The 27733-nt window shown below is 34.8% G+C and overlaps 1 protein-coding gene and 1 long non-coding RNA gene across 2 annotated transcripts; one reads left to right on the forward strand and one right to left on the reverse strand.

Moving 5' to 3' along the window:
* Positions 1–1691: 1691 nt before the first annotated feature.
* LOC136797579 (serine/threonine-protein kinase greatwall-like) lies at positions 1692–27702 on the reverse strand. Its single transcript, XM_067054165.1, has 2 exons — positions 27647–27702; positions 1692–5139 (listed from the first exon to the last, which is right to left on the reverse strand). The coding sequence occupies exon 2, from the start codon at positions 5123–5125 to the stop codon at positions 2927–2929; it is 2199 nt and encodes a 732-aa protein (XP_066910266.1). The 5' UTR covers positions 5126–5139; positions 27647–27702; the 3' UTR covers positions 1692–2926.
* LOC136797613 (uncharacterized) lies at positions 24732–25793 on the forward strand. The gene is made up of 3 exons (XR_010845273.1): positions 24732–24961; positions 25169–25244; positions 25475–25793. It is a non-coding gene; the product is annotated as an uncharacterized lncRNA (long non-coding RNA).
* Positions 27703–27733: the final 31 nt, after the last annotated feature.

Here is a 27733-nt window from a genome sequence, read left to right on the forward strand (position 1 = left end):
GCCTCTGGAACTGATCGTGATTATACAACGTATTTTACAATTGTCTTGTGTTGAATCTTTTCAGGTGTTTACTCTTAGGTTCCAAATAAACGGGCCCCCCCGCTTGTTAATTTTTCGAAAATTTTCCAACCCCCCGGACCTTATTAGGACCCCCCCGTTTATTAATCTTGAAGAATATTTTCAGCTGTCAAAGAGAAGGTCCCTTATTTTGCTCTAAATAGCGTGATTTTAGCCTATTTTTACCTTATTTTTGGGTTTCAGAAGTACAATTTCCAACCCCCCCGGCAATTAGGTCCCCCCGTTTATTAAAATCTAGAAAATTTTCCAACCCCCCCCCGTTTATTCGAACCCCCCCGTTTATTTGGAACCTAAGAGTACTCCATGCAGTGTTGAGTCTTTCTTTGAAGACTTTGACTGTCTTTGCTTCAGCGACATCTTTTGGCAATTTATTCCAGGTTGGTTTAGTTCGATAAAAGAAGGAATTCGTTTGTCCATCGCTTTCAAAGTTTGGAATCATCTCAAAGTTGTGCCTTCTGTTTGGTCGCGTTCGACGGGCAATGCAATTGGTTCTTTTCTCATGATGACAGGTCAACGACGATCAACATAACGACCTCGCAAGCTCGGTGGTTATATTTCTCAGCAAGGATATGTAATAGCGAAGCTGGATGAAGGACGAGAATTCCTTAGCGGATTGCTTCTTTGTCTTTTTTATTGTAAACTGTTCATAATAGAAATCCATCTCTGTCCCCTTGAGTGTTCTGTTTTTATAAGAAAATTAAGCAGACAAGTATTCATGCAGTACGTTTGCACATGTTTTGCAACGATGTTCCTGCTTTTCATCAAAATAATATTTGCAGAAGATACCCCAATACCAATAGCTTCCTTGTAAATGAAATCTAATCTTATCAGTGTGTGTTATGAATTTGAGAAGCTTTCATGATTCCTCTTTAAAAAATTCGGATGTGAATATTTTGACAAATATTGTTTCAATTGAATTTTTCCATAATAAGACATACCGAATCGCTATCTGAAAATATCAGTTAGAAAGTGAGGCACCCCACGGTGTAACGCGGTATTTCAAATGAAAAAGTGCTATTTATAATCTTACAGAAGAAATTTCTTATAACTTTACTAATGAAAACAATGCTTTTCATTTTTTTAAATTGTCATTCACCAATGTTTTACAGAACCTCTTGATAATTAAAAGTTTTTAATCGTGAAGGATAAATGCAGCAGCAGAATCATCTAAGAGAAAATCCGAATTTCACGAGTTTGTAATTAAAAAAGTTAAATTTCACATCAAATTTTAATGTCAGGGTACAGAGATCGAACAAGGCTTTTTCAAATGTGCGCTATCCAGCTCCGCTATTACACATCCCTGTACTCAGTACAGCCCTCGCTAACCGGTCATTATTGTACTAAAATTTGAAAGTAATTGAATGAACCATTCTTGAGAAATGCAATTTTTAGTTTTTATGATGTCATCGATTGAGACGTCATAATCAGTTTTTGCGGTTTTTCGCAAAAATCATTTGTTTACACCCCAGGTTCAGTCGTTTGTTTGGTCATTTTCTGTCGACTAATGCGATCTAAAAATTATGGTAATTTTCAGTTTTTGAGACATGCCATAACTTTCCCGAGTAGAATTTGAATAAGAGCGATTTTGTGCTTCATTTTGAAAAGATAACATGTAAAAAATATGTAAATTAAATTTCTTTACCTCATATGATCGTACATCAAACGAAAGTCGCTATGAATGAATTTATAAAAGATTTGAACGACCAGTTAGGTCATTACCGAGACGTTTTCACTCCATTTATATTCATTACCTTAATGGTCATAACAAACTGAAAGCTACATGAAAATCAATCATAAGTGAATAATACCAAATTTTGAGAAGCTCATGTGTGATTTGCTTTCACAGCAGAAATCATTTTTGAAGCACATATGCTCAAATGATAATTCAAAATAAAACATCTAAAGCAATGACTACGACGATGCCTTTAAAGTCCTGTTATTTTAAAAGAAGAAATCCTCGTTGAGTTGTTCTATTTCAAAATTGCTAAAGATTGATGATAATTCTGTCAGATAGTTCATTTTGAAGTATTTAAGTCAGCAAGTTCTTTCAGGAAGCTCATTTTTAAGTTCTTCACATGGCTGCAGAGACTCAGAAAAAGAAGCTCAAATGATTTAAAAGGATTAAAAACCTAATACCAAACAGGGGGGTCTATGTACAAAAAGCGGCATGTATCATGGGGTGGGTGGGTGTTATGAAAAAAATATTGCTGTTTGGTATTTGTGTAATACAGAAAATTCAGATTTGCTGCTTGGTATTTTTGTACTAAACAGGGGGTATTGGGGTATATTTGGGAGTTTGCTGCTTGGTATTTTTGTACTATACAGGGGGTATTGGGGTATATTTGGGAGTTTGCTGCATAGTATTTTGTACTAAACAGGGGGTATTGGGGTATATTTGGGAGTTTGCTGCATAGTATTTTTGTACTATACAGGAGGTATTGGGGTATATTTGGGAGTTTGCTGCTTGGTATTTTTGTACTATACAGGGGGTATTGGGGTATATTTGGGAGTTTGCTGCATAGTATTTTGTACTAAACAGGGGGTATTGGGGTATATTTGGGAGTTTGCTGGATAGTATTTTGTACTAAACAGGGGGTATTGGGGTATATTTGGGAGTTTGCTGGATAGTGTATTGCAGTTTTTGTACTATATGGGTGGGGTGGTGTCTAAAATCGAAATTCGCTACAAAGTACTGATACATGCCGTTGTTTAGTTTCAGCTCATCATGGAAAAAAGAAGATATTAATAAAATAAATAAATATCGCATTTAGCTAGGTAACAACTTTAATAGTCCTAAAATTGCAACTATAATGGTTGTAACAAAAAATATTCAACAAATATACAACATTCAAGAACCATCAAATTCAGACATATGTAAATGATTAGCCAGGTTTTTAGCATTGAAATAAGTAGTATCATAATTATCATCTGGCTGTGGTACAAAAGGAGCTTGTTGGTTATGAATATCATTCCAATCAATCGATCCAAAACAGTCCATTGTCTTCACTTCGTCTGCTTTAGGACGTTTATCTGGGTCTACAGTTAAGAAACGTTCAATAGCAACAACAGTAGGTTCTGAAAGAGCTTCTTCTCCCTCGGGCCATAATAAATCACGATCAAGGATATGTTCAAAAACGAGTTCAGGTGTATCATCATTAAACGGCGGAATGCCAGTCATAAACTCATAAAAACAAACACCAACAGCCCACCAGTCAACTGATTCATTGTAATCTCGACCCAGTAAAATTTCCGGTGATAGATAGTCAGGCGTTCCAAGAATCTTTCGTTTCTGTGCAGGTGTTGCTTTACCACGTATGCATGTTTTCGGTGTTCGAAATGGTGTTTGACTTGGTGTTTTCATGGATAATGGAGATGCACCAGGGATGAATGGTTCCCCATCAGGAGTTTTAAAAGGAGCCCCGTCTGGTGTTTTTTGTAAGGACGTGGATACATTTATTGACGTATCTGATACTGATAGGAGACGTTTGGTCGGATGGGGATCAATCAGATTGGCTGACGTGTCACTATCGTCAACAAATAAAACTTGCATTGGAGTAGTTTTAATGTTTGTTCGGTATTTACTATGACTTGCGTTTTTAGGTGTCAATGAGGGTGACACATCTTTGGCGCATAGAGATTTGGGTTGAGGCGATGGGGTGAATTTAGTTAAGGACGAATCAAAATCTTTGTTGATACTTATGCTCATGTGACTGGTATCAGTTAGTGCTGTTACACCACTGATGTTGTTTTCTTGGTTTGAAGCACCTGAGGTATCGTTCAAGTTATCAGTAGAAAGATCAATAGACGGGTTATCAAGACTAAATTCATTACCATGGTGACTAAAATGCTGAACCTCATCATGAAATTGTACAAAATTCTTTTTCACTGCTTGTTGCTGTGGTTGCTTTTCTGTTGTTGAAAAACTAGTACTCATGTCCACAACTGAGAGGTTGATTTCCGATGGCAAACTACTGTGTGAGGAAGGGAATACGCGCAATCGCTTGGATTTGGAATCATCGAAGTTCTCCTTCTCAGTATCATCTTCAAGGGTGCTTTCGTCTCTCATATCATGAAAACTTCTTTTTCTCATTCGTGATTGTATGGTTAAGATTTCAATGTCTTCAGTTAAGTTGGATTTAGCGGTGCCAGCCAGTTTACTCGATACTTCTCCGATATTTGGAGTGGAAGCTATTGTTTTTGCAGCTAAGGGTGTTGATAAAATCGGATTAAAAATACTTTTACTTCGAGATATTGTACAATCTTGTGGTGAACTAAACATAAAGTCACTTTCATTTAATTGAGATAAAGAGGTTATTGAGTCCCTTCTTGATTTTGTCATAACACTATGTGCTCTTGCTTCAGTCTTTGGGCGTGGTGCTGAAAATGTAAACTTGCTTGTCAATGATTGCAACTGTCCTGGTGTTCGCCAGAAAATTTTACCTTTCAAACTGATATTACCTGGCGTGTTCAATAAATCATGAAAATTAGGTTTACGCAATTCTGTGAAATAAGACAGTCCAAAATCTGTTAGTTTAATATGACCAGTGCTTGATAATAACAAATTATCTGGTTTGATATCTCGATGTATAATTGAATGCTTATGGAGATATTCAAGAGCTAATGTCATCTCAGCCACGTAAAACAAAGCCATCTCTTCTTGGAAATAACCCAAATTATGTAAAAGTGATTTGACGTCTCCACCGATCATATACTCCATCACTAAGAAGATTTTCTCGTTAGATTGAAAGGAATAAAAGAGCTGCACCACAAAAGGGCTCTTGGATGAGATTGCCAAAGCGTCACGTTCAGCTACCACTTGATCCATCATATTCTTATTCAAAACGTCTTTCTTTTTCATTGCTTTCAAAGCAAACAATCGAGATGAAATCTTCTTTTTGGCCAAATAAACTTGACCAAAAGCCCCTCGACTTATGGGCTTGATAATATCAAAATCTTTGATGCACGGTGCTTGATGTGTCTTGGATACTGATAGATGTTTTGAATCAAATATGGCGCGACTCTTCTTTATTTCTAAAGAATGCGCCATTTTCTTTTTTTAACCTGAAAAATATGAAGAAAGCTATTTTTTATGTTCAAATAACGGCACCAAAAAAAGTATACAGGTTTGCCGAAATATTGCGAGCTTCAGGATTTAATTTTTTTGTTAATTCTTTTTGTAATCGTATAAAGGATGCTCTAACTTGAATTTTGAGCTATCATACATTAAATTTGAAAGAGTAGTTCAAAAACTAACTTTTTTTCCATGTCAACATTTCAAAAAATCACGAAAAACAGCAATCACGCTATAATAAGACAAAAATGACAAAAACACAATTTTTTTTTTAATTATTTTTTTCTCATTTATATTTTGCCAATAGTTTGCACATCTTAAATATTTCCAACACGAGCATAACTCAATGCAGACCCAAGTTCTTTGAGCAACTAGTCGAGGAATGCCCGAATGGTGATCTATTTTTTCAAAAGTTTTCTCACACACATAACATCAAAACCTCTCTTGGAGATTTCCAAAACTTTTTTTTAGCTTTTCCAAAAACAATATAATATTCTGTAACGAGTTTTGATGAACATAGTTACATTTTTTGGTATTTTTATGTGTAAAGAAAGGTAAGTGTCAAGAGAAAAGTTTGCTCGCTGTTTTTGATGATCTTTTGAAATTTCGACATTAAAAAAAGTCAGTTTTTTTGAAATAATTTTCGAAATACTTTTTCAAATCTAATGTATCATAGCTCAAAATCCAAGCTAGATTAAACAAGTGATACTGTGATGGACCTACCTGGATTATGCATTTAAGACGTTTATAATTGATATCTACGTGACGTGACCATTAAACAATCATTCAGAACACAAATAGTGACGATCTATTAAAATTAGTCGTTTGTTTCTTATAAAAAAAACGTTTAGAAACCAAAATTTCATGCTCTTGTTCTTTCATATTCAAGACTTCGTGAGCAAAAAAACATCTCCAAAAAATTGAGTAATTTGGCTAAGAACTTTGATGTATGTTTATTAATAGTGATTCTTATTGATCAAGATGCTTTTTTTGAGCTGAAAAATTCATTTTTTACAAAAGTCTGCTTGAGCCATCTTTTATCTACTTTCATACAAAAAATCAGAAAAAAACAATGGTCCAATATTTCACTAAGTCCAAAAAACCCTTTTATGGCCGTTTTTTTAGCTGAAATTTACCCAAATATTTTCTCCAAAAATCGGGCTCCGTCACATTCGAGGATTTATAGTTATGCATCTTTGTGCAAAAAATCGTAAAAAATGAAAGAGCCAATCAATCTAATACTTAAGCAATTGATAATGTGCTTATAAAAAATATCGAATTTGGCCAGTTTTTCTATAAAAACACGCCAAACAACCAAAATTTCCTGTCTAAACACACATATTCTTCAAAAGTAAGCCCTCATGAGCAGAAAAAACATCTATCTCATAAAAAAATTGAGTAATTTGACTAAGAACATTGATGTATGCTTATTAATAGTGATTCTTATAGATAAACATGCGTTTTTTGAGCCAACAAATTTTTTTTGCTAAAATCTGCTTAAGCCATCTTTCACCTATGATGGTACCCTACTTTTATGCAAAAAATTAGAAAAAATTAATGACCCAAGTTTTCACAAAGTCCAAAAAAACCGTTTTTTAGCCGTTTTTTGGCCCAAATTTGCCCAAAAACATTTTTTTTCGAAAATCGGGTTCTGTCACATTTAAGGGTTTATAGTTATGCATCTTTGTGTAAAAAATCATAAAGAATGAAAGAGCCAATCTCAAGAAAAGCCAATGCCTAAGTAATTGATAATATGCTTATAAAAAATATCGAATTTGGCCAGTTTTTCTATAAAAACACGCCAAACAACCCAAATTTCCTGTCTAAACTATGGTGGCCCATCGTTATCAGGGTGACTTAAAACGAAAATTCATTTTAAAATGAAAACTTATTTCAAAAGTAATTGTTAATCAAATTCAATTTTGATTTGTAAAGTTGATTTCATTTTTTATAGCAGCCCAGCGTTGTCATTTGAATTTAATTTTGATTTTAAAAGTTGATTTCATTTTTTATAGCAGCCCAGCGTTGTCATTTAAATTTGATCTTGATTTCAAAAGTTGAATTCATTTTCAAATTTTACACGAAGCCCAGCGTTGTCATGGACCCACTCGACCCCATTCTTTTTTGTTAAATAGTAAAGGTTTATAAAGGAAAGAGAGAGGCATTTGGTTCTCCTTCGTATTTTATGGCCCAGCTTTGTCAGGTATACTTAGTACCCAGTCCACCTATTATATTGATAACTCTCCACCGTAGGGGCTTCCCCGTACAATAGAAAAGTCTTTTGACCACTAGAAAGAGAAAGATAAATATTCGTTGGTCAAAAGACCATTATTTTCTGAATTCTCTCGCTTTATTGTTTTGCTGATCCCCGGCTGATCAGAAGATGAGAATTCAAAAAGGGTTTGACGTCAAACATTTTATTTAAAGATAGGAAGAAAGGAATTTTCTGTCTCCTGATTTTCTTATTGTCTGGTGCTTTTTACTGATTGGTTGAATGTTAGAATGGACACTTATTTATTATGGCACAACATTCTTTATACGGTGATCTTATTGTTTGTTTTTCTTTTAGTCGATTGGCCGAGGATTTATCTTTGAAATTTGAACTTTACCCCTCGGAAATCAACCCTCTTACAGTGCATTTGTTCAACATTTTGCCCAACAATCTTTTGATTATCCAGATTTTTTACCCTTGCGGTGCACACCTACTTTAACCGACCCTTACAGTGTACTTCCAGAGTCCACAAAACCTGCCCTTTTTAGGCCAGGTGTACGGTACTGACAGTAAAGATCACTTACCTTGAGTGCCCCAACCTCAGATAACCATGATCGGTTACGTGAGAGAATAAGTGCAATTTAAAATTAGGGGCCTCAAACTTACTTAACAGCTTTCTCTTTTGCTAATGGTGACAAGTGACCGCTAAACAAAGTTTAAAGGTTTGTTAGCACTTCCCTGAATTCATGACTTGGCATTAAATTTCAAAACTCCCCGACTCCCAAAGGATCACGCCGGTTTTCGATAGCAATCACCTTGGTTATGAATTTGATTAAACCCTTCTTATACTCTGGGCGATTGCAACCATTGAGTTTAAACCCCCTAAGGGGCTAGAGTCGAATCTCTAACCTTTCCAAGGCAAGGTTAAGTGAAACCTTACGATTTCCGCCAAAGTCATGGCGACGGATTGAATCTAGTGCAGTGGTTTCTTTGTTTTTTAGTAAGTACATTTTTCTAATTCTAGCGATATATTTTACTTTCAATCCGGCGTTTGTGTGAAAAACACGCACGGAGTGCGTTTCAGATTTGAAATAAGTGGTATCATTTCCCATCCAAGAGATTTGAAAAAATGATTGAAAAAATCATAAAGAATGAAAGAGCCAATCTCGAGAAAAGCCAATACTTAAGTAATTGATAATGTGCTTATAAAAAAATATCGAATTTGGCCAGTTTTTCTATGAAAACACGCCAAGCAACCCAAATTTCCTGTCTAAACACACATATTCTTCAAAAGTAAGCCCTCATGAGCAGAAAAAACATCTATCTCATAAAAAAATTGAGTAATTTGACTAAGAACATTGATGTATGCTTATTAATAGTGATTCTTATAGATAAACATGCGTTTTTTGAGCCAACAAATTTTTTTTGCAAAAATCTGCTTGAGCCATCTTATACCTATGATGGTACCCTACTTTCGTGCAAAAAATCAGAAAAAATTAATGATCCAATTTTTCACAAAGTCCAAAAAACCCGTTTTTAGCCGTTTTTAGCCGTTTTTTGGCCCAAATTTGCCCCAAAAATTTTTTTTTCAAAAATCGGGCTCCGTCACATTTTGGGCATTGCCATTTTGCACCATTGTGCAAAAAATCAGAAAAAACTAATGAGCCAATCATGAGAAAAGCTGGTAACTAACGGACGGACAGACGGACGGAAGGACAAAGGTTAATTTATAGGACCTCCACCGGGGTAGGTCCAAAAAGAATGAATAAAACAATTAAATCCTGAAGCTCACAATAACTCGACAAACTGGTATACTTTTTTTGGTGCACCCGGTGTGTAATAGAGTGCCATTAAGAAGAAAACTCAGGTCAGACACTCTAATATGAAAATGTCAAAATGAAAAGTTACCACTGGTTACCATAAAGACTAACCTTGCAAAAAATCAGTACAAAGTAACGATAAAATCCTGTGAAGATGCCATTTTATCCTGGCATTTCTGGCTGGAATAACTTTTTTTGAAAAATAAATGATCCCTATCCCAACATACGAATAGGAGACATGGGTTAATTTTAAGTACCACATGGTAGGTCCAAGAATTTCTGGCTATAATCAGTTGTAATAGGGGCAAACCCTTGGGACCTGTATCTCTTATGCAATGCAACTAAAAGGTCTGGTCTTCAAATAACCAGACACTATAATCAAGATAAATTCTGTTTTAGAGCATAAATCTGGTAATGTCACCCAAATAGGTGAAAATTCTTGGAAAAAATAAAGTTTTGAATTTCACTTTTATTCCTGGATATTCTTTTTATTAATGACTTCAATTTTCAGAAAACATTAATATCAGGGCTTAATCAAACTGGCTTGGTCCAGAAATTTGACCTAGAGTAGTTATAATCAGACAAATTTGGCAAAAAACTCTTTTTAGTTTACACTTCATTTGAGATAAAATATGCATAATCTAATACTTGTCTTAGATTTCAGTCCATGGCTAATATAATAAGCTGCATTGAAAAGCAATTTTTACCGTCCAGTATGACATATTTTTCAAATTCTGACACTTTTTCCAGAAGAAAATCTAAAATACTAAAAAATATTCCCATAAAGTTTGACTTCATGAAAAGAAAACTGGCTATGATCAGGTAACTTCATTCTAGATTTGAAGGACCCATAAGCTTTCAAAAAACCAAAAGTTTGCTATATTTCAGTTGATCAATAAAAAATTAGAAAATGAAACCTTGTTGGTTGCGGACATAACTTTTTGTCAAATTTATTTTAAAATCAGCAATACTTTGCTGTACTTGAAACCAAAATTTAATCATTGAAATTTGTTGTCTTGAAAGGTCTTTGTAACTATGATTTCCTGAAAATTGAAGATTTATCTGTAAAAGAGAATCCAATCATATATCATTTTTTGTCATAATCTAATTTTAAAAGTGAAATTTTGAGCTTGACATTAACTGTTGTACATCTTCATAATCAGTAAATATGATTTTTCCTTGAAAAGCCACTCAACCTTTTCAATAGAAAGGGTAATAATGGTATGTTGCGGACATAACTTTTTTTCTTCCAGGGTAGAACCATAGAACATTTTATATCATTTATTTAAAATTTTGGATTGTCTTTTTCTGTTACCAAAATTTAAGGAATATTTGAGACTAAATCAATATAAAACCAAAAGATTTGGTTTGGTTTGATTTCAGTTATTACATGTTTTTCTTTGAAAAGAACAAAAGAAGACTCAACAATGGTATTAAAACTTTCTAATATTTCTAGTAGAAGAACGACCCTAGAGGACACAAAAAATTGAAAAAAGCAAGGAAATGCACGGCACTTACAAATTTAACTCTTTAGTATTGTCAAAGTGTTAGCATAACTGCTTAAGAGGGTTAAAAATCTGATAAATACTTTAATAGTTATGTCCGCAACATACAATTTGCTACAGAATATGACTCTGTTTTGAACTATTGGAGCAATTCTAACTAGTCTGTAAGTGAATGTGCAGTAGATTATGTTGTGTGAACACTACACAATGGATTTAATATGCAAATTAATGCATAATTTATCCTTTATTCAAGCTCACAGGTTAAGAACCATCATTTTTCAAAGAAACAAAAAGTTTATTTTTCTGTTAAAATTTTCATTTTGGACCTTAACATCAGAGTATTTGTTTTCTATTTCTAATAGCCTAAGCACTACTTCCATATAATAAAACATCATGCCAGCTTGCAAATACACTTTATCAGCAACATTTTAGATGAAATAGTTATGTCCGCAACATGAAATACAATATATGATATGAGGTGAAAAAACTGAAATCTTGCCAATGGAAAATTATCAGACTTTTTTCTGGTTTTAACCAACATATATATAATGACCTCAAATGCAATAATTTGTCAAAGAAACCTAAAAATGGTGTTTGGGGGCTGAGAAAACTTCATGATTTGTTGCGGACATAACTTTTTGTTGCGGACATAACTTTTTGTTGCGGACATAACTGATTTTTGGAGACACTGTTTTGTTTCACAGTCTCCCAACAAATAGCCTTTGAGACTTCAAATTTGTATAAAATGACCCCAAATGTAACCCTTGAAATAGAAAAATGATTCAGCTGAGTAAGGATAACTCCTTGAAAAATTTAAAGGATTAAATAGTGTGCGGACATAACTAAAAAATGTGAACAGAAACAAGACACTGTTCACTTCAAAATAATTTTTCGCGTTGACCAAGATAACTGCCGTTTTTTTGCAACTTGCTCTAGTTTCCCATTATCTGGGAAGGGTTTAAAATGTAAAAACCAGTGAGCTAAAGCTTTTCAGTTTTTTTCTGTGTCAAATCTGTGCAGACATAACTTTGTGAACGGAAAAAGTTATGTCCGCAGCATTTTTGACTTTATATGCCAAAAAAACTTTTTTTGGCGGTACTTACAGGTACTTACTGTGTTTTTCATTTTTCATATTCTCTGGCTGTGAGAACAACAAAAAGCAAGCTGGAAAAAGCATGTTGTTGATGAACTATTATACAATGATGTTGATCATTTTTTTAAAAACCGAGAACCTGATACCTGAACCTGAAAATTTGAGTACCTGTTATATCAGAAAAAATGACTGTTTTAAGCTTGCCCATGTCAAGATTGACCAGAAACAATAAGATTTGATATGACTATAATACCTATAGAGATTTCACCAAAGCCTCAAAGTAGGAAAATTAATAAATCGAAAAGTGGGCCACATTACCAGATTCATGCTCTTTAATAGCCACTAATATAATTGAAATTTTCCTTTGGAAGTACAAACTAAACCATAATTTTTTTTTATGTAAATGGGTAAAGGCCACATTTTTGGTACACCTGTCCCTTCCGTTACGCTAAAAAAATTTCATCCTCAAAATTGCTTAAAACCTATTTATTTGGATGTGTGTATACCTCTATGATGACAATCAAGTATGTGCTCCTCTTTATTACCTTTTTGCAGAACTGTAGGACCCTAGAAGTTGTTGTGGTTGATTTTTTTCTCATTTTCAACCAATAACTAAAAACTTGTTATTTCTACAAAAAAGAGACACTTATAAGACTAAACTTACTCTTAAAATGTTTCTACAAAGTGTTTTAACCAATTCCTAATCGTTTTTCATGAATTTACATTTTCGGGTTGGAGGGGTAGCCTAATTTGCGTAACGGAAGGGACAACTTTCAAATTTTTAATTAACATCTTTACTAGGAAAAAACTTGTTTCAAAAGATAGTTTGAATTTTAATAGTCAAATATGATCTTTTAACCTAAAATGATAGAACTAACCAGAACTAACTATATAAACTTACAAATACTCCTAAAAATTGTAAATATTAGGTATAGAATAAGCGTAACGGAAGGGACAAATTTTCTGAAAATTTTTCAAAATTTGAAAATAGCTCTGTTTTGGGCCATCCAAGCCTCATCCCAAGTTTTAGATGATCCCTAAAATTTAGGTGACCCACTGTAGGTGACCCCTGAAACCGAAAATGTGACTTGCATTTCAGTTTTTCTTTAAAATTTTATATTGAGCATTCAAAAAAGAAGATGCGAAAACGCGTCCTATGGAGCCTAAAGGGTTGATGAGACCCCTGGTAAAATTTGTTATGGTCAAAACAACTTCGAATAACTCCTAATTGTCATTTTCAGGCATTTTGAGCAGTTTGGAGTCTTCAAAAAAATCAAAAATTTTTAGTTAACCCTTTGAGCGCGCAGTAGTTTTGAAAATGTTGAAAAATTTCAATGATTTTTTTTTGAAATTTGAAACTTCAAAATGGTGTAAAAGCTTGTAGCTTTTGATTCAGACACTCGTTTTGGTACCAACCATAGGAAAGGTAATTCTATACTCTTTCAAAAACATTTGGTCTCTTTCCCTTTAAATCAAGTCCTAGGGAGCTGAGACCCAAGCTTTGGGACTTGGTATTTTGGCTGTTTCAGGACGCGAAAACACGTCCTATGGAGCCTAAGGGTTAATGAGACCCCTGGTAAAGATTTTTATGGTCAAAACAACTTCGAATAACTCCTAATTGTCATTTTCAGGTATTTTGAGCAGTTTGGAGTCTTCAAAAAAAAAATCAAAAATTTTTAGTTAACCCTTTGAGCGCGCAGTAGTTTTAAAAATGTTGAAAAATTTCAATGATTTTTTTTTGAAATTTGAAACTTCAAAATGGCGTAAAAGCTTGTAGCTTTTGATTCAGACACTCGTTTTGGTACCAACCATTGGAAAGGTAATTCTATACTCTTTCAAAAACATTTGGTTTCTTTCCCTTTAAATCAAGTCCTAGGGAGCTGAGACCCAAGCTTTGGGACTTGGTATTTTGGCTGTTTCAGGACGCGAAAACACGTCCTATGGAGCCTAAGGGTTAATGAGACCCCTGGTAAAGATTATTTATGGTCAAAACAACTTCGAATAACTCCTAATTGTCATTTTCAGGTATTTTGAGCAGTTTGGAGTCTTCAAAAAAAAAATCAAAAAATTTTTAGTTAACCCTTTGAGCGCGCAGTAGTTTTGAAAATTTTGAAAAATTTCAATGATTTTTTTTGAAATTTGAAATTTCAAAATGGCGTAAAAGCTTGTAGCTTTTGATTCCGACACTCGTTTTGGTACTAACCATTGGAAAGGTAATTCTATACTCTTTCCCTTTAAATCAAGTCCTAGGGAGATGGGACCCCAACTTTAGGACTTGGTATTTTGGCTGTTTTAGGACGCGGGAACGCGTCCTATGGAGTCTAAGGGTTAAGAGATAAAAAGAAGTTATTGTAGTGTAGCAAATGTGAGAACAGTCTACAATAGGTCTTTCAACAATGCAATAACTTCAAATATCTTGGCTTTGAAGAAAGAGACACTATATTGAACATCCATTTGATGACGCAAATGTATCCTTCAAAACTTCGTCAGGCGTTAGACAAGGAGGACCTGAAAGTCCTTTTTTATTTAACCTCTTTATCGATTATGTAATGCGTGTCTTTATGGAGAAAGCAACCGATATAGATTTCTTCGAACACAAGTATCGAATTAACCCCCGAAGTATCAAACGCAATCAGCGTTATCAATTGAGAAATCGTAACATTAAATTAAATGGAAATGCGATACTCCCATGGTGTGGTTATGCGGATGACATTGTGCTATTCTTAACAAATCTCCGCAGTCTGGATTCAGCAGCAGATCTTTTAAATTCGACATTTAATAGATTCGGGTTGACCATAAACAAAGGTAAAACAGAAACAATGATCCTTAACCACAACTTTGCAGATGATGAATACCCAAAATCCATTATCTCAATCGATAATACCACACTTAAAAATGTTTGTGAATTCAAGTATCTCGGAAGTATGATCAATTGTGAAGAACCTAATACAGGAAATACTGAAATCAACCACCGAATCATGCTAGCCACGTCCAAATTCTCAGAATTATCCAATCTTTTACAGAACTTTGGGATAAATCTCAAGACACGAATCAAATTCCTCAACAGCTATGTACGCAGCAGGCTCACTTATTCGTGCCAAAATTGGAACCTATCGCAAGCCCAACAAGATCGCCTCGATACAACGTACAGAAAGTTTCTGCGCAGAATGGTACGTAATGGCCAGAAACATGTCGACGAGAAAAACAACGATTATCGTATGCTCATTAGCAATAATCGACTCCATGCAATATGTCATGTGAAAGATGTTAGTGAGTTTATCAAATTGCAACAACGTAATTATATGGCCCATATCTTACGCATGGATATTGGAAGAAGCTCGAAAATGCTAACTTTTAACGATAATGCTTATAGCAAAAAAGGAAGGCAAATGAAATCTCTGCTTGAAAATGTTGCTAATGATTCCAACATGACTGTTGATGGTTTCTGCAACTATGCTCAAAAATGATTTTGTTAGCAATGATATTTTGTCAAGAATTCATAGTGTGCAGAGGGGTCTGAACCCCCCCATTAATATTTCATCCCCCCCTATAAAGGTATCCCCCCTATTTTTAAAATTTTTTGATCCCGCACCATTTACAGGGGTCCGAGCCCCCAGCATATAATTTGTACTCCCAGTATTGGGGAAGAATTTTGATGAATGAAATATATTTTTCAGTGTGAATTCGTACTAATAGTCAATGAACTTGAAAACACTAGCAAATAAACAATTTCTTTAACCAAAAAGTTACTATCCCCCCCATTTTTATTTGATCCCCCCCTATAAGCTCAAACCCCCCATTTTAACTGGAAAATTGCCCATCCCCCCCTATAAAGCCTTCCTTGAAAACTCGGATCCCCCCCCTTAAAAAAGGGGGGGGTTCATACTATGGAATTTCTGCCCGAGGTTATCCTATCCAGATCGCTTCGGGCACTATTTTAACCTAGGAATAGGAAATAGTAAAATTTATATATATATAAGTCCCTGTAACACTCCCTTTTAAAAAAGGCGTAACGGAAGGGACATCCAAAACGGAAGGGACATCAAATTTTCCAAGGAGATAACTTCCACCACATTGTTAATATAAAGTTTAAATGTACCTGCAAGTAAGAAGTCTAATGAGGGTAGTAGTCAACCAAAAGGAAAAGTTTTTAAGTCGAAGACTTGAGATGCTGTTCAATTTAATGTTTGCGTAACGGAAGGGACAAAACCAAGGCACATTTCCAATGGGAAGGACTGTCAATGAAAAAACATGTCAAAAATAGAGGATAATGGTTTGCAAATTGAATTTGGAGTAATCCCAATGGTAACTTGTGAGAATTTAACATAAACTATAGCTATTTGACAAAGATTTTCTTGAAAATGAATTTGCGTAACAGAAGGGACAAGATCAGAGTCGCAAAACATGCTTTTTAGAAAAATGCAAAATCTGAGCAATCAGTGAAAAAAGTATTTACTCAAAATATTGTGAAAACTCACTCCTATCAATATTAGGTGGACTGAAAAAAAATTGAAAGTGAATATTTTATCCCAGTTGAAGAAAAAACAATTTTGAATCTTATTTTTTTTGCATTTTTCGTAGAAAAATGTGAAATTTAGACTTCTGCAGGGTCTGTAAGAGGAAAGACTGTCCTATTGCTGGCCAAACTCTAATTGTAAGGGCACTTTCTACCCCAGATCAATAATCAATTGGAAGTTTTGCAAGTTTAATGCTAGTTTTCAAGATATGAGCAGTAAAAGTCAAAAGCGTAACGGAAGGGACAGGTGTACCAAAAAAGGGCCTTTACCCAAATACAACACAGTCATTTTTATACTATAAAGATAGAAAACAAGGAGGTTTTCTTTGAAAGTTCTGAAAAATTTTCAAAATAATGCAGTAAATTTTCCTTTGAAAATACGGAACAAATTATTTATGACCCTGCAACTGATTTTATTAAATTAAAGATACCTCGAATGGAGACAGTCTTTTAGCGGCTTGTAAAATACTCAGCAAAAATTACCTAAAGACTGCCATAGGTCCAGGTAAGAAACAATTAAAAAACAAGCAACATGCTGAATATGAGCTTACTCTTAGGTGCCAAATAAACGCTCCCCCCCCGCTTATTAATTTTTTCGAAAATCTTCCAACCCCCCCGGACCCTCAGGACCCCCCCATTTATTGATTTTTAAGAATATTTTCAGTTAGCAAGAAGAAGTCGCCTTATTTTGCTCAAAAAAGCCTGATTTTAGCCTATATTTACCTTATTTTTGGGTTTTCAGAAGTACAATCTCCGATCCCCCCCGGCAATTAAGCCCCCCGTTTATTAAAATTTCTAAAACTTTTCAGCCCCCCCCGTTTATTTGGCACCTAAGAGTACCTGATAAAGGTAGTCAAAAACATACTGAACGATGATCAAAATTTTCAAACAAAAACGGATAACATAACAGCATTAGCACAGCTAGATAAGAAAGCTTGAAAACATGGGGAAACTTGTTTTAACTGAATTTCGCACTTTTTAGAGGTAATTCTTGAAAATCTGAAAATCTTATTCTCATTCTTTTTCCATTATTACTGTTTAATAATAGTCATGGGTACTGTAGTGTATAGCTTTTTCGAATGTATGAATTTTATAAAAATCATAAACTCAGCATATTACGAAAAACAAAAAGATCATCAAGATTCTTCTAATATTTTGGTCATCAGTCACAATGCAACTCAACCAGTTTAAAAAATAGAAAACATCAATCAACATTCTTCTAACCAGTTTTACGTCATCTAAACATTTGTCAATACATTTTTGGGGAAGTTTCGAAATCCACAACGTAACAAACAAGTCCTGATCTAGAACCAAGCCAATGATTGTGATGCAAGAAATGACTTTAATCAAATAAAAGTCCTTATAGCATTCATCAATCAAAAATCTGAAGAATCTGAAGAATTGATGACTCGGCAATAAAAAGTGGGAAATAACCTAAAAAGACAATAGAATCACATGACCCCTGAACAGTATAAATAGCAGGGCTGCAAATAAATATTTTTAGTCAATCGGACATCATGTCCGACAGAAATGAAATCATGTCGGTCAAACTCAAAATCCGGTCGGTCATTCAGTGTATATATTTTTTTAAAGTTACGGAGAAAGCGAGTAGGAAAAATAAAAGTTACCTTTGAACAGTTTGTTACTGTATATAACAGAGAAATCGATTCGATAAAAGTGATCTTAGAAACACCCTTGGAAGTTATGAAGAAAGTAAGTTGATAAAAGTGATCTTAGAAACAAAGAAGGTTACGAAGAAAGCAAGTTGGCAAAAGTAATTTAGAAACACTCTCGAAAGAGTTACAAAGAAAGCGGGTTGATAAAAGTGATCTTAGAAACAAAGAAAGTAACGAAGAAAGCAAATCGATAAAAGTTAACTTAGAAACACCCTGAAAGCTACAAAGGAAGCGAGTATTAAAAGAATAGGCTAAGTAAGAGACAGGGGTGTAAGAAATTTATTTTCAACTCTCAGCTTAATGGCTTATTCCTTTTTTTATTCGGACATCATGACCGACACAAAAGATTTTCAGTCGGTCAAATAGCTTTTTCAGTCGGACATTGACCGATGACCGACGCTTATTTGCAGCCCTGAAATAGAGAGCAGAAACAGCAGAGAACAGAACAGAAGAAGAAGAGGAGAGACCGGTCATCTCAGAAGAATCAACAAACTATAAGCTAAGTGCTGGTAACTTAGTGAGAGGAAACAAATAAACTGAAGACCAAGAATATAAACTTAGTTGTTATAATTAGAAATATAAATTATTATCATAAATCATACGAATTCGTGACTCCAAATTATTGTGTTTAAGTAACAACCAAAAACCTACTTGTTACAGTACCTACCGTCAACTGCTCTAAATTGGAACTATCTGACAAAACATGGGACGGCAATTCGGCCACCATTTCACTGAACCTCAAAAGTCATTTGATTTGAGTTAATGAACGGTGTATTAAAAATACACAATTTCTCTTTTGCACCGAGTAGGCTTTTAAATCGAAATATAAAAAGAATCTGTAGTGGCGGAACGAAGGAGACCATAGTGGAATAACAATAATAATAATATAACGATAATAAATTGCATATTGCAATAACGTTTGACGTCACTCGCGCAGCCGTTTGTTTTGGTTAAAATTATTCAATGAAATAGCAAAGCGAACGAAATACTAAGGAAAGGAGGAACAGAAATATGGAAAGTAACATTTGTCATGGAATAAATGTCTTAAAAATCGATATTTCTGGTGAAATGTCTAAGCGTCACAGACTCTCACCCCCAACAACGCCTTTGCATCAATTTGAGGTTAGTTGTGGGAAGAATCGATATGTGAGTGACCCCTTATCGTGATATGTTATGGCAGAAAGTATAATTGATAAACTTAGTGGAGTTATCAAAACAAATTTGTTGTCAAAGAAAGAGATTTAACAGTAAGTAAAAATACAGGCTTGATATCAACAGTCCCATGTTTCGACCAATCCTCCCAAGATAGAGCAGTTGACAGTATATCTTCTACGCGGCAATCACAAATATCTTTGTTTTGCGTCGCCCGACCGACTCTTGAAAATTGAGTAGAATTGAGTCGGCGAGTCGGTAAATTTGTTGGACTTTTTCTGATGACGTTTCCTTTGTTTATGCCATTTTGGGTCAGAGGTCACAGTGTTCAAAGGTCATAATTTGAAACCACCCAGAACACACGGATCTTTTGGCTGCTGGCTGGCTGGCAGTTTCCTTTAAGAATACACTCCAAAAATGGATGATGGATGGATGAAAACCAGACCGACCCGACTGACCAACCAATTTTTTTATTGCAGCTGCGTACAGGAACTCGCCAAATGTTCTTTCTTGTCACATGTTATCTTGCACAGAGAAAGACACAATCATGTGTAGACATTCAAAATGATTGACCTGGTTGAAGGCTACGTCAAAGAAATATCTGGTGTGCATATTAACTTCTTTCCAGACTGACTGGCTCTTTCACACAAATTTCAGAAAAAAACTTACCACTTACACTCCCCTGCCCAGTTGGCGATCGAAATTTTTTGATTAAATTCTTTCACTTACTTTTTACTTTTTTGAAAATCCTTCGCGACCAACGGCCTTCCTGGCGCTCCGGAAACTTCCAGAGTTTTCCAGAGCAGCTAAAAAAAGGGAGTTTCTAAACATCGACCAGAAATGACAACCACGACCCCCGACCACGACCTGCGACCAGATAAAGTTGGGTTATCGAGTTTACCTGTAAAATATTATATATTATGATACTTTCATGTCAAATCACAAAATTTTCACTTAAAGAAACAATTTTTTTCTCTTGTTGACTTTTTTATAAAACACACACACATAACTTTTTGAAGAAAATGGACACATCGACACATTTTTTCTTCACTCTCCGTCGCTACACTTTACAATAAATATCTATTCATATAGTACAAAAGGAGCGCATAAACTGTAAGACAGAGAGTTTGTTTATACACTCTTAGAATTAAGAGCCAATCAGAAGATAGAGAAAATAAAAAATAAAAAAGTTCTAAACAGTGTTTTGATTGTGTGGTGTGATTTTATTGTTTTGTTATGAAATGAATCATGTCATCGGACGAATGATTATTCTGATTATGTGAGTTCACGCCATCCCTCGCCGCAAAATTTGAATTTGTCGTTGTTGTCAGTTGATAAGCTACTGAGTTTACTTTCCCTAAGCTAGTTATTCAGTCACAACTTACCATCAGATTTATCATGGTGACTGAATCAAACTAGCTTAGATCTCTAGGCTAAGTCTATACTGAAAGTTCACGGAAAAATGAAACATTTGGTTTTTGACGTCAACAAAAGTTGCGTGACTTCTGGAGTCGCTACTATGGAGAGTCTTTATTTGATAATACTGCGGGAATTTTTTTTGTCTACCCAGAGATTCAATATACTGGTTTCCTTTGTCAGTCTGAGAAATCCTTCTAATTGCACGCTTAAAATTCCGAGATTTAAACGCGTAATTGCACGGCTATCAAATTGTAAGGTTTTTAAAAGTGTTTTTACCTATCAATTTCATGTTCCAAATAATCTAAATCAGTATTATAATCATTGCTTACATTGAGATACATCATTTACAAGGTATTAGAAAAGAAATGAAAACACTCTTCGTTTGTGCGAGTTCAAAATAGAAGATTTTCCTCAAGATTTCTCGGAAAAAAATCTGGAATGCTTGGTCAATTTTACGCAAAATTTTACGAAGATTCCAATTCAAAAGTCAGTTTTTGTCTGTTTGACCATGGCTCCATCCCTTTTAAAAAAAAGTAAGCCCCACTATATTGCTCAAGCTTCTTCAAGCAGGGCGGAAAATTAAGCGTGCAATTGCACATGGGTGGACTCGGGCGGACTATGATAAGCACACATTTACAAGTTTACGCCTGCGGAAGTTAAGCGTGCAATTAGAAGGATTTCTCAGACTGTTTGTTATTTCAATCTGGAGGTAGAAACTTCGCATTGGAGCTGTCGAAAGTTTTGAAGACCGCGCGCATGCCACTGCGCACTGGAATGTTTTATTTTGATCGCAATTTATTAAAGTCTTCTTTTTTTCTCCGCGCCTGGAATGTTTTGATTGCAATGTAGAGTCTTCTTTTCCTTACTTTCGATTTTGTTGGTTGCGGACTGGACACGTCTAATTTCGAAACTGATTGCATCATCAACTTTTTTAATATTTTATAAATATTTCAGTCGAAGGAAACTGTACTGTTGTAATTGAGCTGATTCTTATAGAAATGCTTTCTATCATACTCATCGTTTTGTAACAGTATTTTTTGTAGTGGCAGTTGAAGCGTTTTTTCTCTTAAGGGGGTAGTCATATGAGATTTTGAAAATTGGTGAAAAATTTATCAATTTCGGGATTTAGGGCTTTTTAGGATCCTTTATCCTTCCTGAACATACCCTGAAAATTTCAAGGCCGTAGCATAAATATCTGCCGATATATTGGGTTTCTTATGAGCCCTGATATACAATTTTCTCCTTAGCAACGGGAAATCGCATCCGTTGCTAGGGCCCCATTTCCGTATGGCTGCTCTAAACATAGCATCATGACATACCAAATGAAAGCTCTTTTTACGCCCTTTTTGGGCGTCTAAGTCAACACCGCCTTTTTTCCCCGGGATTTCTTAATATGACGTAATTAAAGATGGTAACCGAAGAAGTGGTATTTTCAAAAACATTCACATTTTGGAGGCAGTCAGCTGTGTTTTTGACATGGAAACTGAGCTTATGTATTGTTTTGGATTGAATTATGATATTATTGAATGTTTCATTTCATTTCTCACATCTGGGAAAGCTTTGGAAGCCTATATTTTGAGTGAAAGCAACAATTTGATTCTGCGAACTGATGTTTTCGAACAGTAGTAAAACTTGTACATCGAAAAAAACTTTTCAAAGTGATGGACTATAGACTTTGAATAAAGTTTGAAGTAAGGAACCAAACACATTCAATGATGTATCCATTTGAGTCTTAAATCCAGTGGAAATCTAGTCTTTGATGAATCATGGCACTCATGGCGCTAGAGGCGATCCTGGAAAATTGAGTAAAACTATCCATGATTGACGTTCAACCTGAAGACACGTTTCCCTAAGATTAACACTGAAATTCAACTGTAAATGATATAAACAGATTTGAGAGAGCACAAGGATGATATATTTTGTTGGCAATATGTTTTTTGATGAGAAAATGCACTTTTATTGACTTAAAGCCATGTTTACGTGTTGTACGCAGAGTTGACGCAAAATACTTGGAGATTCCCGGAGCACGTGGAAGGCCATTTTTTTCAAAAAACTTGGACTATTTTAGTATTTCCAGTACCTTTTCAACATTAAAAGTTATGTTTCAATCCATTTTGGTCAACCACAGTAAAAATTTTGTAAAACGGTCTATGTATCGCAGAAAAATTGAGAAAAACCTCTATTTTCAACTTTCTGCGCCGTTTTCTCAAAACACGTTTTAGGGGGTTTTCGCGCACCTTGTCAGCCTTTTCTCAGGATTGAGAAAAGCTATTGACTTGAAATTTTCAGGGTAGTTTTCCATTATGGTAAGCCTCAGGATGAATGAAGCAGTTTTTCAAAAAAATCATTTTTTGACTTTTAAACTGAAAAAGTACAAATTTTAGGTTCCAGACCCCCTGGCTTGAAATTTTGAAAAATTTTTCCACTCATCCTGGAGACTTTCATAATATTAACCTTCACCAAAAAAAAATTTTTGAATAGCTTTATTAGCTTTTCCTAAAAAGCTGACACAATATTTTTATAGCTTTTACCCCCTGGACGATATTACCCCCGTCTTTGCTATTTTTAGAATTTTTTTTTAATTTTTCATATCCTTTATAGTTGTGCTACAATTGTGGAAAGTTTCATTGAAAAATATTTACTACTTCACAAGATATAACAAAAAGTTTAAAAATTGACATTTCAAATTTCTCATATGACTACCCCCTTAAGAAGCTTTTTTGTCCACACAGCAGGTAACCAGCTTTTTAATTTTTTTCGAAAAATCTTGTTTTTTCGTGTGCTTCCGGTTGCTCTTTTCTAGAATCTTTTTTACACAGTACGGGAAATAGGTCAAGGCAGATAACTACCAAAAGAAATTTTCCATAGGTTTGTTATTGAATGACTTTTCTGGGTTCAAAGACGTACGTTCGGTCCGCCAACACAACTAGACTAGACCGGTCGCCAACTGGGCAGATGACTTCGGCCACCCTCTGTTAACTTCGGCCGACTTTGAAGGGCTGTAACTTTTTATAGAATGAATGAATCACATTCATTTTTTCTACACGTTTGGCCACAATAAAGGTCTTTCGGATGGTACAATAGAAAAAACAAGAATATTTATTCCTAGCGAAAATGGGGCAAAAAACGGAAATCTTTGACCGTCTTTTTTGAAACCGTGATTATAAAAGATTGCGGAAAGATATCTGTAAAAATTTCACACAGCAGTGCTGCATCTAGACCAATTGTAAAGTGTACGAAATCTTTTTGAAAAATGATGAATCTTTGACGAGCTATAACCCCTTAAAGTTGACCCTATTTTTTAGCTTATTTTGGATAATAAGTCTATGTTGACAACTTGAAATATTCATGTCAATCGATTAAGTTGTTAAACTGTTGCACGATCTAATTAGAATGACGTCACATTTTGTAGATTTCCTGCGAGAGTTACTTTATGAAGTTCATTGACATGCAAATGAGTTCAAGGATATTTTTAAGGGCCTCTTTATATCACGATCAATAAAAGTGAGCGGGATAAAATTTTAAAAGCTTGCTCTTTCATGTTCTTTCACAAGCATTAATTCAAGATGTATATTAAGGCAACGTAAAAAGGGGAAGGAAAGATACGAGAATTTCCCGAAGAAATATCATTTTATCAGATACGTATATCCCTGGCTCATGCAAATGGCATTTTAGCTCTCCCCGCCTCTCGCGCCTCTCTGGTTCCAACGAAGGAAATACCATATTACATCCCTGTCTCGTGCGAGTGTGTATGTGAGTTTTCCTATTTCCCTTTCTCACAACGAAGGGGATACGCATTACACCCCTTTCTCACAACAAAGGGAATACACGTTACACCCCTTTCTCGCAATGAAAGGAATACACGTTACACCCCTTTCTCACAACGAAAGGAATACACGCTACACCCCTTTCTCACAACGAAGGGAATACACATTACACCCCTTTCTCACAACGAAGGGAATACGCACCAATTTTTTTAGTTATTACGGAATTTCAATTTAGCAAGAACTAAGTTTCGCGAAAAGGGCCAAAATTCATGAAAATCACGTATTTACCGTTTTTAATTACTCCACGGAGTTTAATCCACCTAAGGCGGCGGACACGTAAGGTATTTTGATTTGATTTAAGTCAATAAATCCAGAATTTCGCCGGTTTAGGGATTGTAAAGATCTTCTAGCGCCACATAATGGACATTTGAAAATGTTAGAAAAGGTTTTGAAACGCTGTTGTGTGCCAACCGTTTCATATTTGATCGGTATTAAATGTGGTTTTGCCGGTTGAAGATTAAAATAATTTGAATATCTTGCTTTTCTTTCAAGATATTCCAAATCGACACGTCGAATAATGGTACAGCTATCAAGTATCCTGGATTGAGAAGTCAATGCATCGTCATATTGGACGGCATACAATTAGGAAAAGGTATTTCGTTCTCGAATGTTTTCACCTGGTTTTATCGTCATCCTTTATACCATTTTAATATGTATCTTTCGTCTAGTAAAATAATTTTGTCATGCACCCCTATTTTAGGTCATTGACTACTGAATGACAAAAATTTATCCCAACGTAGATAAAGTAAAGTTACATCTTCTAATTTACAGGATTTTGACATTAACATTTGCGTTCTAGGTAGTATCAATGACGAGTAGCGGAATATAATGACATAAAAAGGAGGGATACCGTGAAAGTGCAGAATAGTGTACAAGTAAGTACTCTCGGGTACCTAATGGCTGGGGGGCGCTAATTAATTTTCCACTTAGGACAATTTTATAACCCCCCAAGCCCGCTTATTAAGTTTTGAGATAACGTTAACTGTAAATTTCTTTATATGTCTAATATAAATATTCGATGGGTTTGGTTGTGCTTTCTATCTAAAGAGCTAACGTAATGAAGCCCTGAATATACCAATTTTTATTCATTCGTTGTCTTTTATAGGAACCACTGGATAAACTGATAATCGAGATCGTTCTCAGGTAGACATGACCCTTAATTGTCAACTTGACTAAAACACGGCAGGAAAATCATTTATTCAACATCGAAGCGCTAAGAATTATGCACCCGACTGTATCCACAGAGATTTTATATGCAAATATTTTTATTATACCCCTATATCAGTGACCCGGTCAGCTCCACTCGATGGATAACCCGGTGAAAGAAATTACATAGAACCCAAATCAAAGATCTTATTTATGGTCTTACCCCGGCCAACAATCGTTAGTTTTTTTAAGAATTCTTGGAATATTACTTGAAATTACTTTTTCCCTACCCGACGAAGTTAAAGGAGATCTAACGTCAAAAATTTCTTTATCCTTATTTTTTGACAGAGTACAGGCCTAATTAAATAAAAAACATTGCAAAAAGAACGAGTGCAAAATCTTTCATATTGATTGAATTATCATTGTTTAAAATATCTCTTTATTTGAAAGTAAGAGGGTTTCGTGACGTCAGCGCTGAACTTTCATTTCGATAGAGAAACTGTTTGTAGACAAAAATTATGGAAAGAAGATGTTTTATAGCCTCTGATTCTGATGTGTCTAACTCCTTTTCTTTATCAGTAGAATGGTTAAAAATGTCTGAGAAATCATTTTCTTCACTTGAAGATTCACTCGACGACATTTTGCTCTGAATTTAGAAGTCTAAATGAATGTGCTAAATGATTTCATCAAGAACAAACAAGTTGTTCAGCAATGACGTCACACGCTTAAATCTTTAAAGGGATATAATTTCCTATTGAGTTAAAATTTTTCAACATAATATAGCTCATTTTAATCCCCACAATATAAAGTTTCCATAATTTCCAAAAAAATGTAGCAAAATTTTTGACGTTAGATCTCCTTTAAAAGTTATCACTTAGTGAGTTTTGGAGATCCTATAGTCAGACCCGGTGGGTTTCAAAACTTCTCACTGGGTCACTGAGAAAGGGGTGTTCTATTATATATGAAATATAAAAAATGTACGTCTATGTGTGTCAGTAAATGTCCGGGACAGTGTATATCATCCGATTATGTCCAAATATACGAGCGGCTTTACAATAACCACAGAGTATCATCCAATTTTACACTTGCCTTTGATTTCCAGTTTAGTGAAATCGGAGAAGTCATGTCGCAGCTATTGGTGAATTGCACCCAATGGAGAGAAGATAAAAATTCCAATCGGGGAAAGAGAAAGATCCATTGAGTAATTCGGAACTTCCAAAAGGAGATAAACTTGAACGATTCGGGGGGAAATGATGAAAATTTTGAAAAGTTAACAAAAGTTTATCCCCGTCACAATTTTTCCCCGACTTAATTAAACCCCAAATCTTCTTCCCCTATAATAATTAAACCCCAAATCTTCTTCCCCTATAATAATTAAACCCCAAATCTTCTTCCCCTATAATAATTAAACCCCAAATCTTCTTCCCCTATAAGATATTTTGCAACAGAAATTTACTACTGCTATTTCCCGTGTTAGGTCCCACCGGGTTCTGTGATACAAGTGTGTAGGGCAGACCCTGTTGCTCGCTTTTCCTTTTGACATGTAATTATTACAGCTTTGGTAAAACAACAAACGCAAAGCAAATGCTTGCAGAATTTGTTTGTTCTTATAAACTTCGTTTCTTGATCCATCCTGATTCCAAAGAGGACAGGGCCTAAAAATTAAATCGGAAAAACGATTAATTAAAAAGCACGTTGTTACTTAACACGATCCCACCGAACCGGTTTACTGCCTAGTAATCGTAAAAATATACATGAACAATTAACGAGCCGTAATTACTAACAAGCAGATATATTTTCATATATTTGATTTTGAGGCTGGCCGAAGTCATCTTTTGCTACTTTTTGGGCTTCTTCGGGTCATTAATTTCGAAGGAAATACTTTTAGGTTGTGAAATTTTAACACATTAATTTGAGGGACTTCAAGATGATGTATAAGAAGTTTCATACTCGTACGATTAATATTTATTGCAAACGAAAATAAAAATGGTCAAAAGTGGCCGAAGTCATCTGGGTTTACGGTACACAAAAAGGCAAAGTAAATTCAGAGAATATTGATATAAACTGAAACTGCTACGACTGATAATGAAATTAAATTTGAACTTCAAAAATAAACATTTACTGAACTTACCATTTAAAAAACTTTTGGCTGCAGTGATGCCTGCTTCCACTAATTTTTTTTCTTTTTACACAGCCGTTGAACCATGCTTTTAAATTT

This window comes from Clytia hemisphaerica, unplaced genomic scaffold (genome assembly GCF_902728285.1).
Source record: "Clytia hemisphaerica strain Z4C2 unplaced genomic scaffold, Clytia hemisphaerica genome assembly, whole genome shotgun sequence".
Taxonomy (NCBI): Eukaryota; Metazoa; Cnidaria; class Hydrozoa; order Leptothecata; family Clytiidae; genus Clytia; species Clytia hemisphaerica.

Coding starts and splice junctions, on each gene's coding strand:
- LOC136797579 (XM_067054165.1), bottom strand. CDS start 5,125: ATGGCGCATTCTTTAGAAATAAAGAAGAGTCGCGCCATATTTGATTCA.